We start from the raw sequence: 16,905 nt of genomic DNA on the forward strand, positions 1-16,905 counted from the left end.
GACTCTTATATAAAAGAACGAGACTGAAATACTTTGGAGGGGGTATCTGTAGGCATATAAAATTGCTTATAGGTCCCTTAGCACAGCTCGGCACAAACCGACGAACCAACGAGGCGACGAATCGCACGCAAGCAACGGAATAAATCCATTCGCGTTCGGAATCAAGCCAAGTGTTGAAGAGTCAACGAGTGATCCAACCAAAGACAAACTCGGACGAATCATGATCGAATCAAGATCAGTTTCGGACTCGAACTCAGAAGCAGATTTACTACCAAATCAGAAGCGGATTTACTGCTAAATCAGATCAACAAAATAAGAATCTAAGTCAACCGAATCACAGACAGAACCGAGAAACGGATACAGCGCAAAACGACGGAAAACAGCAAACCCAGAGGGGCTCGGCCAAAACCAAGCCGCCTCATGGTGGCTCGGCCAAAGCCGAGCCACCCTGAGGTGGCTCGGTGGCCGAGCCACCGGGCACAGTAAAGGGAGCCTATAAATAGGCCCCCCTTGTTTCATTTCAAAAAGCCGAGCCACCTTGAGGTGGCCGGCCATCTGTGTGTTGGCCACACGTGCACACGGGCACAGTGACGCTTGCTATAAATAGGCCCCCCTTTTTGTTCATTTTGAAAGGTTGGACTTTTGAGAGCCGAAACTCTGCCGGATTGGAGATCGAGCTTAGAGTTTTGAAGACTTGAAGACTTGGACATCCAGATCTGATCCTCGGCGAGCATCCACGTCACAAAAGGCAGGAGTTCGAGAGAGGGGAAGAACAGATCTGAGATCTACACGAGATCACACTCCGGATCTAAGCTTGGTCTTAGATCCCGAGATCCGAGCGATTATTTCCTTAGTGAACTAATCCCTCCCGGCTATTATTCCCTTCGTGGAATAATACCCGTCAAATCGTGTAGATCCGACCGGATCTAGATCGTACGGTGGTCCACGGATTAACCCCGGCGTTGGCAAAGAACCCACAAAAGCGAGCGACCGCAAAACAGGAGCTCGCGATTTGTTCACAAGGAGAAAGTTGTAATTTTTTTTTTCTTTGATTTCGTTGTAACCGGATCAAAAAAAAAGACCGGATCTTTTGTAACCATAAAAAGTTGTTATTTTGAGATCACAATGACATCAATGAAGAAAACGATTTTCCCCGCGAACATCTGGGTGTTCCACTTATCTCAAAAAGATTATATTGGCTTGATCGTTCTCCTCTTATAACCAGAATCTCCTCTCAGTTTCAAAATTGGCAGAATAACAAAACTCTATGTTACGCAGGGAGATTACAATTGATTAAGTCAGTTATCTTGGGGATTCAAATGTTTTGGACAAGTAATTACATACTACTAATTAAAGTTCTAGAGAAGATTGATAAGATGTGTGCTGATTTCCTTTGGGGACATAAAATGCACTTGGTGGCTTGGTCTGCAATTTGTCAGGATCATAAACAAGGTGGTTTGGGGGTATATTCAGCAAAATTTTGGAATTTTACTTCTGCTGCTAAGCTGCTTTGGATGATCCATAATAAGAAGGACATTCTGTGGATTAAATGGATACATGGAAACTATTTGCGGCAGAACAATGTTTGGCAAGTGCAAAACAGAGAAAGTGACTCTTGGATGTGGAAACAAATTCTGAAAGTTAGGGATTTGTTAGCATTGAAGCTTAGTAATACTGATAATCTTCTTTCTGTCATCAATAATTGCTACACTGGAGATAAATTTAGCATTTCTGTTATGTATAAGAGACTAAACCAGCAGGTTCCTTCAATAGCTATATCAGGAACTATTTGGGGTGGTTGGCACTACCCTAAGCATTCCTTCATATTATGGTTGGCTTCCATCTCAAGGTTGTTAACTCAAGATAGACCGTGCAGAATGAGGATTCTTAAATCAAATCAGTGTGTGCTATGTTCTGATATCAATCAAAGAGAAACCTGCAATCTCTTATTCTTTGACTGTCAATACTCAGCGATATTTTGGAATAAAGCAATGGACTGGGTTGGCTTTAATTGGAAGACGTGTAGCTGGCATCATCTTTCATCCTGGTTTAGTATGAGTTTGAGAGGGACAGGCTTTAAAGCAAAGCTTAAAAGGATGGTTTTATTAGCGTCAGTTTATATGCTCTGGCAGGAGAGGAACCTTAGGCTTTTCCAAGGACGTGCACGAGATTCTGATACTCTCTTTCGTGCACTGAAGTTCAGTATATACTCTAAGCTTCTGAATGTAAAAATTCCAATTCATGTAAAGGAATATATTGAGAGACTGCCATGAGGGATTGGAGCCACAGCAGGCTCTGGTTTGATATTTAGAAATGTAATTCATTTTCATACTTGGTAATGAATAAAATTTTTCATTGACCAAAAAAAAAAAATACTTTGGACTACTTAGTATATAAGTATATATAAATATAAGTATATTCTCTCTTATATATGTATATATCTCTTATATAATTATATATATGTATAAGTATGCTCTCTCTTATATATGTGTACAGTGTATACTATCTCTTATATATATATTTATACTCTCTCTCTTAGTATATAAGTATATATATAGGTATATATATATTATTATATAAGTATATTTATATATATATACACATATATAAACATAAACTTATATGTACATATATAAGTATATTTATATAATAGTATAAATACATATAAGAGTATAAATATATATTTATATATCTATACATATATATAAACATAAACTTATATGTACATATAATATAATTATATTTATATAAGAGTATAAATATATATATACTATTATATAAATATAATTTTTATGTTTTATTGTTTTTTAAAATTTTTAAAAAAATAAAAAAAATAAAAAAACAAAAAAATCCGGGCCGGCCCGGTGTCCGGTATATATATATATATATATATATATATATATATATATATATATATATATATAATTTATATATTATATATATATATATTTATGTATAATGCAATTTTTTTATGTAATTTCTATAAGTACTTACAATTTGTTTATGTACAATATATGAATGACATGATTATTAATAAAAAAATTTATTTTTATCATCTTTTATTTTTATTAATTTTTGTACTTATAATTTATGTTATTTTAATTAATTAAAAAAATTATGTTATTTTTTATAATTTTCATGTATATTTTATGCTTTATTGTTTTTTAATTTAAAAAAATTAAAAATAAAAAAAACCGAGCCGGCCCGAAGCCCGGCCCGCTCAGGCTCGGGCCCGGGTCTGGGCTTCGGTTTTGCCCGGCCGAGCCGGCCCGAAGCCCGGCCCGCTCAGGCTCGGGCCCGGGTCTGGGCTTCGGTTTTGCCCGGCCCGGGCCCGGTTTCCCGGGCTGGGCCGACTCGGATGGACAGGCACAAACCGAAAGTATAATATGTCCAATTTTGGGTTCACAAACGTGTAAATCGAAATCCATGACAAATAAAATATATTTTCCATCAATCAATTTAATTTTGTATACTTAAAGGAGAATCCAAAGAGTTATTGTTCATGTTACAGTAAATACTGTAGTATGAACCAATCTAGCCCTTGCACTCGAAGTTACTGTTTGTGTTAAAGTAATTTATTGTTGCATAAACATTAAATCAAATCTGCTTCTCCATACTTAAAGTTATCATTTATGCTACAATATTTACTGTATCGTAAATAGTAAAGCAAATCAAATGTATTAAAATTTGAATTCTTCTCTAAGTATAAAGAGAAAGATATGATTTCTAAATCAAATGTATTAAAATTTGGATCTTTCTTTGAGTATGAAGGAGTAGATTTAATTTCTAGTTCTAAGTATATAATAATTAAATCAAATATATTAAAATTTAGAGAAAAACAAGTTTAAAATATCATGTTTTAAAAAATAGGGATCGTGTTTTGCAGGCGCACACTAGTCTTCTTTTTAGAAAAAAAAAAACTGTCTTGGCCCCTTATAGCCTGCAAGGACGAGGGTAAAATTAGTCCGAGTCTCGATGTATGCCGACTTGACTATAGCTAAAATACTTATGTTGGGATTAATGGGCCAGGCTCAGGAAGAACCAACTGAAGTGGGCCCTGACGGCAGCCTTTGAACTTAATGGTCTGACCCCATTATTTGTTGGAATGGACGTGGAAATGATTGACCCAGGGGGTGTATGTTTCAACTTTGTTTTTGGGATATAGAATGGATTACAAATTCTATGATAGAAAAGTGGGTTTTTTGAGTTTATATATTTCACAACCTTTGTTTGATTCAAAACAAATTTTAGGATATTGAATACCCAAACAATAAAAAACTAATATATTATAGCATTTGTGAAATTCCCTCTTTGAGAGAGGATTTAGGCTAGATTTTAAATTCTAAATTTTGTAATGCTACAATTTGAGTTTGAAACAAATAAAATATAAATTATAGGATTACATATCCCAAAATATTAATAAAATAAATAATATTTTAGAAATCACAACACATGTTAAAAAACCTATGGATTTCAAATCCCATGGTGAAATCTATATTCATGGGAAATCCATATTCTAAAATTATAGGATTTGAAACAAACACCCCCTAAAGAATTTCGAGGGGACATTTTCCAATGTTAAATTAAATAAGGTTTTATTCCATGTAAAGAAATCCAAGTTTTAGGGTTTTCAAATTTTTTTAATAAATAGATTGCTTGGGTTTGGTTCACACATAAAAATATGGTGGTAAACCAATATATACACTTTTCTTATGTTTGGTTAGTATAAAAAAAGGAAAAACTTTTGTTGATTAGACATTTCTCACATTTCTTGTATTTTGTTAGTATTGAAGTGTGTAGGCAAAAGTTTAAACGATCATCATGGTAAGTTTACCCCTACTAAAGATAAATTTATTTGTGATTGTTATAGGAGGTAATCTTACTAAAATAAAAGTACGAATGTAATATGAACAAATAATAAATAATTGAATTCATTATAAATATCTGTTTGACATAAAAAAAATCATACGAAACCTGGAATAATATGATTAATTGCTATGAACTGCGTACCTTATTTGACATGCAATATACCTGTTTGACATGAAAAAATTACACGAAACCTGTTTGACATGATCGAAAAAACAAACAAAACCTGAAATAACATGATTATTCATAATTTTATGAAATACGTACCTGAATTAGCGAAAAATTCTTATAAAACCTGTAAAAAATATATAAATAACCTAATTAGTCATAAATATATATATGACATGGCAAATCGCATCAAACCTGGAAATACCAAACATATACATAATGGAGACTGAGTAGTTGAGTCAACTATCAGAAACAAAACTAGTTAGGTTTCAAAACCATGAGCGTTTTAAAACCATGGGTAATACCAGTAGAAAATTTATTGATCCAAATAAATATTGTCAGATTCAACATCCAACCACCAAGTAAACGTACCAGTCCATATACATCTATAAAATGTAATGTTTTCATACCAAATTCTAACCATGAAAAATATGAGTAAGAAAAGTAAAGATATTGGTGAATCTTTATCTGCACCATCATTAAAGGTAAGAATATTTAAATTTTTTATAATAAACAATGGAGCTGTTTATTTTAATGTCAATTTACTATATATTTTTATCAGTGTGAAAGGATTACTGAGCATAAATAAACATTTGAAGAATGGATTGCCTATACAGATGCAGATCGAGAGTAAGATGAAATGTAGGATATCATGAAATTAGCAGAAATTATGCTAAGAGATAAAACTATAAAAAATATAGACCGAAACGAAAATAGTGTTGGCCTTCTTGTTTTGATTTACAAACAATTTACTTCTAATGTTGTTTGTCTAGTATTTGTATTTTTGTATCAATTATAGACAAACAACATGTTGGAGGATGGATGGATTGCGCCATAACGATCATATCAAATAGAGGTTGGCGGAATAGTAGAGTGAAGCCTTGCTATCAAGTTGAAGATCCAAGTTCAAGCTTCATCCAAGTTTACCAAGTTTACCAAGTTGAGCTATAATAAAGATCAATATCAAGCTTGAGTAACAGTAGTTTAGGTTTATATTATGTGTGTTAGTAATTTAAGCTCGATCATATGTACACACACATTATATTGTAGACATTGTATATATATAGTTATATATATATACAACACAAGCTTTGCAAAAAAAGTATTTTTGTGAAAATATTGTTTTCTTGGTTTATAGACTTAACAATAATCATATACATCTTTTATTAAGTCTACAAAATCATTTTGTAATGTTTCAAAATATGGTTAAGCTAAAATGTCAAAACTCATGTGTTCACATTTTTATGTTTTGAACTATTTTACAAAATGATAATATTTCTTATTTGGGAGGTCTTTTTTGAAAACCAGTTTTTGTAACATGTTTATTATCATGTCTAGAATCATCTCCCAAAGTTTCATAATTTTTTGGAATTTATTTGATATTTTTAAACCTAGTTTAAAGTTGAGTTTTTCTGTGCACTTCAGGTCTGTGCATGTTTAGTCGACTTATGAGTCGACTGATAAGTCGACTCATGAAGTGTAGCACAGTTATGATTTTTCTTCTGCTGAGTCGACTCATATAAGCTGACTCATTAGTCGACTCATAAGTCGACTCATGAGTCGACTCATAAGTCGACTTATCAGAGAGCCGTTGCACAGTAATGGCTAGTTTTCTGATTTGTTTGTTTATGGGTTTTTGGTCTTTTCCTTGGAGTTTTTGCTAAAGTTTTGAGTGGGTATAAATACCCTATTGCCTTCAGCTCTTCACACATCTAAGAGAATGTTTTAAACAAGTTTAACAAGGGTTTAAAGTTTGTTTTAGTTTGTTTAAAAGAGTGTTTAAGAGTTTTGTTTGTGAAGAGAATTTCACAAGAGTAAGTAGAGATCATCCTTGGTGGTTGAGCATTCACTCTTCTCCCTCTCTCTTGTTATCTATAGAGAACTTTCTCTAAACTCAATCTAGCTTTACATTTCTATTGTTTAATTACCATTTTATTAAGCTAGTGTTTATATTGAGTTTAGTTGATTTTATTTACTTTTTGCTTACACACACAACCATTGAGCTTATTATATTTGCATACATTGTATAATTGGGTTGTGGGATTATGTGACTTAGAGTGTGAGCTTACATTGAGTTTTCACCTTGTATTAGAGAACAAACACTTTGTTATTGTGCCTAATTGTGTAGATCACTTTGTAATACACTTGTACACCGAGAGGAGTGTGTAGTGAGGATGGAGTCGATACCAAGAGGAGTGGCGTCGGTGGCCTAGTGAGAGGTGATAGTTTTGAGCACTTGAGGGAGTCGATACGTGAGGACCAACACTTGAGGTTGTAGCTTGTGTATGTACATTGTGAGGATTTGTGAGAGTTTTCGGTTGACTTGATAACTGAGTGTGTAGAGTTTTTGGTTAGCTAAAAAACCGAGTGTGTAGAGAAGTTCTGGCTTCCAAACCGGGTTATGTAGTGGATTCTCCTCGAGAGTGGGGAGCGGGGACGTAGGACAGAAGGTCCAAACCTCGTGAACATATAGCGTGTTTGGTTTGCATTGGCACACTTATAATTGTTCATCTTATAGCCTATTGCATCTTGTTTACATTGTCCACTAGTTTGTTTCACCTTTGATAGTTTAAATATATCCTTGCATATACCATATAGTATATCTCTTTGCTAGGATATATCACCTTAGTTATATTTCTTATTCTTGCTCATATCACATTGTATATCTATCCTGCAAGAATAATCTGTTAGTTAGTTTTAATTGGTATAAAATCAGATTAGATTAGCATAAATCCTATTCACCCCCCTCTAGGGTTCTTTCCTAGCGGCCTTAGGGTCTAACAAATAGGAAGGGTCCTTACTGCAAGTTATACGCAACACTTTTTCAACAAAAATGAACTCCTAACACACGCCCAAGAAGTAGGTTACAATGAAGTTGTTGCCAATCTGAGTAAGGAATGTATTGGAGAGCATCTTGGTCTAGAAATCTATTTAAAATCGCTAAAATGAAAGCTTGGATATGTATTACCTTGTTATTATCATGTACTACTTTGATAATTTATGCATGTTGATAAACTTTATGTGCAAAAAATCATTTAAAAATATTTTTTGACATCATATAAAATAAACCAGCCACATGTATATGCAAATTATGGCTGATCATCATTATTAGCCATCCAGTGCAATATCAATAGATATTGTAGGTTGCTAATCTCAGAAAATTTAACAATCATCATTGTAATGCCATTTTTTAAACTTCCACAGATTAATTGTCAAAAGTATTGTGGTATCTGATGATCCTGTACTCAGATTGTTCCACATAAGTTAACAAGTTACTGTATATTTTCCTCCAAATGTCGGTAATGAATTTGCTTATCTCAATGAAGTTGAACTTGGTTGACACAACAAGTGACAAAGATAAGAAACTCTGCAAAATTGGTACTACCTAATTGAATATATACTATTAAACAATATTAAAAATTGGTACTACCAAAATCAACAAAATCCATAAAAAAATATCACCTTACATCGTCGCCGTCATCCTGAAAAGAATCAGGCTTTGACCCAAGCTTCATAAACTTCATGGTGGCAGAAACTGAATCACTCAAGAGTCTAACAAGTATGAGCTCAAGGCTAACCTTTACTTATAACCACGTAATCAATAGCTCATCCAAGTGGTTGTTCTAAAATATTACTGGAAGAATTTCCAATATTAAAGGAGAAGTCCAAGTATTTCAAACAGAGCAAGTTGGCTTATACCTAAGATGATACAAGCAACAAAAAGGCCTAAACGTGAGCACATGACAAAGCCTCCAACTTCTCTAAATGCAAAGGAGACATTATTACAGACTCTATCTTTAGTAGCAAATAATTCAAGTGCGAGCAAAGACACTCATAACCACTAACATAAACTAAACCAGACACATGTATATGCAAATTATGGCTTAGGGTTCAAAACTTGGTCAATATCATCATTGTTAGCCATCCAGTGTAATATCAATAGATATTGCAGGTTTCTAATCTCAGAAAATTTAAAAATCATCATAACCTAAAAGTAAAAAGTCACCAATGTAAACTCGTGGTATGACAACCGAATACCTTAATAACCCACAACAATAGCCATCCAATACAACAAGTGCACATTGTAGGTTGCTTGCATCTTAGAAAATGTGACCAGTTGTCATGTATATGGTGACTTATAAAGTTCCTGCAATCACAAGTTCAATGTACAAGTTAGAATTCTACAATATTCACATTAGGAAAGGTAAATATTACAATATGGAGGCATATAAATATTTACTATATATTACAATAATATGTTCCATCATCATAATAGTCCACAAACACAAAAATAACATCCCTAAGAGTAGTTTCCTAAATTAAGCAAGACTAATCTTTCACCAAAAGTAAGTGGATTTAACAAGTATGTTAGAAGTGAGAATCACAAAATACCACGTACACCCATATTCTATTGGTCTTCAACCCTCTTTGTTGAGAAATGCATCAATCATCTTTTTTTGACCAACCGGAGATATGCCCATAAATAGTCTTGATTCATGCTCATTCAAAAAGAGATGACAGTAGTATGTATCTAGCTTTTCAACACTAAAGTCATGTAAATAAGCATATAGGATCGTGGATAACTTCTCGGTCCAATGCTTATTTACACACTTCATGTTGCGCTAAATACATCTATCTTATCCATTATTTTTTGCATGAGCTCATTATCTAGGTTGGTCCTACGAGCCTTTCCCTTAGCAACACATGACTTTGCCTTAGAACTTGATGTGGTGGGTGCTTCCTTAGGCAGAGGAGTGTCCTCGTCATCTAAAATGTATACATGAAGGGATTGAGAGGTAGGCAAATGTGAGTCAGCATCATCTCCAAGATTTATGGACTCGCTACAACTAAACTTTTTCTAAGCATCGCTAGCAAAATCCCCCCTAGCGTGATCATCCCCAATGATGAGTGCAAGATCATCATAATGCATCAAGAGTTTATTGACATATTGTCTAAGCTTAGTATTTATAAAGTTCTTATCCTAAAAAGTATAGGTGAATTAATTCAATGAAAATAAGAAAACGAGATAATTAGTCAATAAAAATACAGCAAGTGTTTATTTACCTCAATCCACCTATCCAAATATTTAGGATCCATGATGATAGTCTTGGTGCTATCATCCCATCCGACACCACTAATATAACGCTAAGTTTTCATGTCATGTAATCTTATAAGTAAACTTTTGATGCGGTGCATGATGTTATCCCACTTAAATATTGTGTTAAACTTCTCATTAATATGTTAGGAAGCCATATGATAAGCGGTTCTCTTAAAACTTTTGTCAGGGTTGTAACTCTTTCTTACCAACTCGGAAAGAAATAGAATGAGCTCATCATCATAACAAGAATCCCAAAATAAATATTTGTTCCCTTGAGAACCGCCAGTCTCACTATTTTTTTTTCATTGTTGAGGTTTTTTCCTCTTCTTCTTTGGATTTGGTGATGCTTCTTCCCCTTCTTCTATGAGCACCCATTTGGAACCTGATTCGGGAGTTGAGCCATAAACACTAATGGGAGAAATTTGCAAACCACTAATATTAGGACTATGAAATTGTGGAGGAAAATGAGGAGAACTTAGCATGTTTGTAAATAAACCCAAATGATGGTGCATCGGGAAGTAACTGCCATCATGGAATGACATGTTGGGAAATGCATAAGGTGGTTATCCAAAGTATGGCTGCTGAAATAGAAAATACCCACTATCACATTGATGCATGGACTGAGGGGGTTGAGGTGGTGGAGTTTGAGATGGAACTACACCCTTGCCTATATGATTATCTCTCCTACTTAATGATGTATTATCAGCCATTACTAATTATATAGAGAGAGTTAGATATTATATAATTACAGAATAAGAAAAACATAAATACATGAATGAAAAGCAAAACATAATAACTGGAAGAAGTACAACATGAATAAATGAATGAAAAGCAAAATATAATAACTAGAAAAAGCAAAATATAGAGTTAAAGAGTACATACATGAGCATAAATAGTACAAGAAATATGAAAATTAAGTCTCAGTGGTTACACCATGATTATACTTATCACAGTAGTTCACCCACATCACCCAAGCAATATCATCCCTAAGAGTCTTCTACCCATTTCTTAATTCAGTTTGCTCTCTTTGGGTTTGAGTATGAGTAAAATTAACTAAATTATTGACATTCTCATTTGTCACCTCACCATCAATATCTTCATTAAATTCGGACTCATTTACTTCATCACTTGGATCCACAGTTACAATGAAATTATGAAGTACCGTGCATACCAATACGATATCTACTTGTGTAGGAAATGGGTAATGCGGCTTCGCAGACAAAATTTTAAAACGATTTTTAATATGCTAAATGCAGATTCAATCTTAGACCTCAAAGAAGAATATCTCAGATTAAATAATTCTCTTCTATTCTTAGGTGTTTTACCCGAATGTTCTTTCAAATGATATCGAACACCTCGATATGAAGAGATGAAACCTAGCATGGTGGGGTACCCAGCTTCACACAGATAGTATTTGCCTATAATTTTATTAAGAAAATTATTAAGGAAGTCAAGTTTGCATATTAAAATTAAAATATTTTAAGTTAAATTTTTATGTAATAACCATCATAAACTTTCAATCCATGTGGTTGTGATCTAGATAATGCATCCTGAAGAATTCTACAATCATTTGCAGACCCCTCCCAACCTGCTAAGACATATGTGAATAATTTGTTTGGGGTGCAAGCTGCAAGCACATTCTGTGTAACACCTTTGCGACCTCAAAATCGTGCAACAAGATTAATAGGAAGCATTGCATCAACATGAGTCTCATCTATCATACCAATGCAATCCTATAATACGTGTATCACATTACTAAGTTAACATTTATTTTTATTGATTATACATGTAACTATGCTTAAAGTGTAGATATACCTTGAAATAAGGGTAGTATAACGGGTTGTTAACGATCTCTTGGGGAATGTTATTGGGGGCTTGTCTCATGTAACATCCACGCATGTAAATAATTGCTTGTAATACTTTGTTGAAATATCTACTGTCTCTCTTCCCTGATCTTATAAAATAAGATCTCACAATATGATTTTTAGATTTATGATCCTAAATGTTCAGTGTCATGATAAACTATTCTTCCACTGTTACATTCCTTGAGTCTTTAGCAGCCTATTGTTCCTCATTATACTTGCTAGTTTAACAAAATACCACTATGCATTCTAATATAGTTTACACAACTATCACCAAAACCATTATAAATACGCTATATGTGTTCAATTCTAGCCCTCTATTGTTTTATTTTTTCCTCGCTTGGACCACTACGAATTGATTTACGTTTAGCTTGCATTTTCCTTATGAATGTAAATATTATAACTAAAACAGATAGTGCAACACCTTGAACTATATTAACAACAATTTGTTCATCGATACAATCCTCATCACCATCCATCTACGATGCAAATATCAAATTGAAATAATTAATTATACCTAGTAAGCATCCAGATTTAATGTCAATAATCAAAACTTTATGAATAGAAGTATATTTCTATCGATAGATATTAACATAATAAAATGCATATAATCTTTTAAAACACACAAATGCCAAAGAACTATATAGTACATAGTTTCAAAAGCTCATCATTAGAATGTAACAGAAATTAAAACCCTGATAGCATGTGAGCACAGATGATAAGGCTATGGCATACTAAATATTTAAACAATTCAGAGTACTTCCAAACTTCTTAGATCTATCATATGTTTCATCAAGTCGATATAGTCAATATATATCTATCCCATGATTATACATGTAACTTTGTGAATCCTGGCTTTGCCAAGTCAGATATAAACCACAGTACATAGAGTGAATAAAACTAGAACTTATCATGATCCAGTTTTTTCGAGATAGATATAAACTACAAACTAACACAGTTTTGTCGAGATAGATATAAAACTAGATATTAACATAATCCATCCGAAACTAACATAGTTTTGTTGAGACAGATATAAACCACAAACTATTCAATCTCAGAAATAAAGAAATTGTAAAATCCAAAATTTATCACAAATATTTCACTAGAAAGGAAGAAATTGTACCTTAGATTGATGAATTTGCACAAAGCAAGCACCAAAAACAATGTTTCTCCAAGAAAGGAGCTGTCTTTTTAGTAAGTGTAGGTGTCTAAAAATACTTACAGATATCCAAATACAGCTCAATATAAAGAGAAGACAATGAGTGTCATTTTCTAAGTTAGAGGGGATTATCCAAAACCAAAAGAAGCAAAGGAACAGATGAAATAATATGGAAGAACAACCCACACCAAGATACACTGATGCGCATAGGCACGACAGTGTAAACTGACGCGCATAGGCGCGGTAGTATAACCTGACGCGCATATGCGTGGCAGTGGAAGCTAACGCGCAGGCTTTGGAGCATCTTCTTGTGGTTTGCTGATGGTTTTGACACCTTTGTGGGGTCCACGTGTTATCATAACAAAAGGAGAACATGCACTGATGTGGAGGGATGGTTACACGCCAAGAAAAATGGTATTTCATGGATTTAAAGTCGTGGGAGAACGGTTACAAACGTGGCTGAACATGGCTGAAACTATCTCTTCAGCCGCGACAGTGGAGACTGCCACGCTAAAGACCGCGATAGTGGCGACTGACGTGCCCAAAGAGAGTGCTATTGGTCAGTTATTTTGATTCCATTTCAACAGTTATGGACCCCTATCCCTATAAATACCTCCTTACACACGAGGCCAAAAGAAGGGAGTAGAATTAGAGCATAGAGGCTTGAGATTTTGGCAATTTTGAGCAAGAGAGAGTCTTCATCTTTCAAAAATACATTTAAGAAGCTTTTGGTAATTCCTAGAGATCTAAGCTCTGACTTGATCTTTAGAAGAGTGAACATCTTACATCGATAAGATATCCGCTTAAGGTTCTTATTTCGATAAACAAAAAAGAATATTCAAAAGCCTTCTTGGTTCAATCAGAATCTTATGAATCGGTGTTCCACGGGCTAACATACCCCCGACACAGGCAAAGTTCCCATAAAAGCAGGAGTTGATAAACAATTTTTATGTTATTTTCTAGAGAATTGATTTTCTTCTTTTTTGTTGTGTAATTCATTGTAAGCGATCAAAGTTTTAATGGATTCCATAATAAAAATGATTTTCGACGAAAACAAACTGACGATCACAGTGGGAGCCAACGATCTCACTACCGAGACCATCGTGTCGAAGCTGATCATCAAGATACTAGTTGATGAAGAGGTCGAATACGAGTTCGACCAAGCAAAGTTTGAGGAATATCTATGATCCTCATCCTCAAAGTATTCCTCGCCTCGCAAATACAGGAAGATTTCCTCTTCTAAAAAGGTTTTTTAGTCTTTAACTCTGATGAAGGCTACTGGTGAAGACTCTCGCCCGATTGTTGTTAAAGAATCTACTTGCAACACCTCTGATCCAAATAACTCTTTTCCAGTTAAGGAGTTACTGAATCAAAGCTCACTGATACTGACAAAGAGGGCTCGTCAGAGACAACGCCAGCGTCGTGCTCATCAATTAGCTAAGGCTTTGGAACAAACCGACGGGGTTCACTATTATGCGGACCTAGAGTCGAGGAAACATCGAGTGATCCAGTTGCCTCAAAGACAAACCACTCACATCTTTACTCAACTCACGACGGAAGAATGGACTCTTGTCAAAAGAGCTCGTTCGACCCTCACAGAGCGTATATAAAAGCGTCGTGCAAACACCGCTCGTGCTCGCTGTAGGCATATAAAATTGCTTATAGGTCCCTTAGCACAGTTCGGCATAAACCGACGAACCAACGAGGCGACGAGTTCGACGAATCGTACGCAAGCGACGGAATGCATCCATACGCGTTCGGAATCAAGCCAAGTGTCAAAGAATCAACGAGTCATCCAACCAAGAACAGACTCAGACGAATCACGATCGAATCAAGATCAGTTTCGGACTCGAACTCAGAAGTGGATTTACTGCCTAATCAGGATCCAGATTTACTGCCAAATCAGGTCAACGAGTCAATCAACCGCACAACCGAATCACGGACAAGACCGAAAGACGGAAAACAACCAAACCCACCACCTAGAGGGGCTCGGCCGAAGCCGAGCCACCTTCAGGTGGCTCGGCCCAAGCCGAGCCACCTCAAGGTGGCTCTAAGCTTGGTCTTAGATCCCGAGATCTGAGCGATTATTCCCTTGGTGGACTAATCCCTCCCGGCTATTGTTCCCTTCGTGGAATAATACCCGTATAATCGTGTAGATCCGATCGGATCTAAATCGCGCGGTGGTCCATGGATTAACCCCGGCGTCGGCAAAGAACCCACAAAAGCGAGAGACCGCAAAACAGGATCTCGGGCGAATTTCCGTTCGACATAATTAAGGAAAGTTTGTAAATTTTTCTTTTTTTCTTTGATTTAATTGTAATCGCGGATCTAAAAAACCGGATCTTTTGTAAGGCGGCAAGATGACAATTAATTTCAATGAAGAAGAAAACAATTTTCGCCGGCGCGAACAATCTGGGCGACGCACAGTGGGAGGCAGAATCGTGCGTAACCGCGGTTATCTGGAAGATGAGAGATACAAACCGCTCAGAATACCGCAATGATGCAAATCCTGTCATGCAGGGGTGGTAACGAGAATGCAATGAAGACACAGGCGAAAATCTGAAGATCGCAAGAACCTCGAGAGCACAAATAACACATGCTGATGCTCCGGCTGCAAAGAGACGAAGAAACACAGGGCAATTCCTTACCCATACCCAAGAGAATGAAGAATAAATCCATATCCGACGAAGTTTAATCTAATTAGCTTCCAGCGCCGTTTAATGATGGGTCACCTAACCTCAGCATTTGAATTTAGCTTAAAATGCGCACTTGGGGGTGATATCTGGTTAATGAGCCTGCTGATGGTGCGCGTCATTCGTCGCACTCTCGCGAGGCCGCCTCGATTGTATCGCCGGCCTCAAGCCCGGGCAGGCGTGAAAGTGGGATGACTGGAGACCAGTTCGCTGGCCAACTTCTTTGACGACGGACACCGGAGATATCTATGCGGATCGTTGCTCGATGAGAAGCAGAAAGACGGAGAGTTAGTCGACACCTTCGATTCAAAAGGGTTCCGGAAGCAAAGGCGATGAATTGCCGGGACCCGATCAGTCCGAGGAATTTCATGCCTCCAGACGCTGCCACAAACAACGCTCGGGTTGGAGCGTAGCTGGAAGGCAATGGACAGCACCATCCAAAAGACATGGAAGGGACTTGAAAGTCGCGGGGAGAGCAGCTGAGCGATCTCCTCAAGAGAAAGAGGCGGAAAAGAGGCCTAACCGCGACCAAAGTGCTCAAGAGCAAAACTGCGGTAGCGCACGGGGAAGGTAAGGGCTACAAGCTAAATGCAGTTGATGGCCTAATCAAAGCGCTTTCAATTGCATAACACAGGCACAAGCCGCCACAGTAATCTCGAGGGCAATGGCAACAACGGGCCTCAGAAGCAGAAATCTCGGAGGCAGGTTTCCGACGAAAGTCTATCTCTGCATTCAAAGATGATGAAGTGCGCGCGGCATCTTCAAATACTTGTTGGAGAACAACAAAATCCAGTTTGCGGCAGCGTCGTGATCAAGAGGGGGCAGCAAGTGACGGATCCACAAGTAGCTGGCGCGTACCCCAGAGCGGTCGCACCACCCTAGCGAGATCATGCTAACCACCGTCAAGGAGCAAGATCCAAGGCGTTAATCGACGTAGGGGTCATTAACGCCCGACGCAGCTAAGAATGTGGGGGGCCAACAGCAGTGTCAATCAAGTTTCGGGTCGGTGCATACAACTTGGTTCGAGCCAAAAACGCCGTCACAAAGTCGGGAATGAAG

The 16,905-nt window shown here is 36.3% G+C and overlaps 1 protein-coding gene across 1 annotated transcript; it reads left to right on the plus strand.

Annotated features, from left to right (window-relative positions):
• Window positions 1,377–2,273, plus strand: LOC109823250. Its single transcript, XM_020389533.1, has one exon. It carries the CDS (start codon window positions 1,377–1,379, stop codon window positions 2,271–2,273), a length of 897 nt encoding a protein of 298 aa, XP_020245122.1.

Source organism: Asparagus officinalis, chromosome 9 (assembly GCF_001876935.1).
Source record: "Asparagus officinalis chromosome 9, Aspof.V1, whole genome shotgun sequence".
NCBI classification, from domain to species: Eukaryota; Viridiplantae; Streptophyta; class Magnoliopsida; order Asparagales; family Asparagaceae; genus Asparagus; species Asparagus officinalis.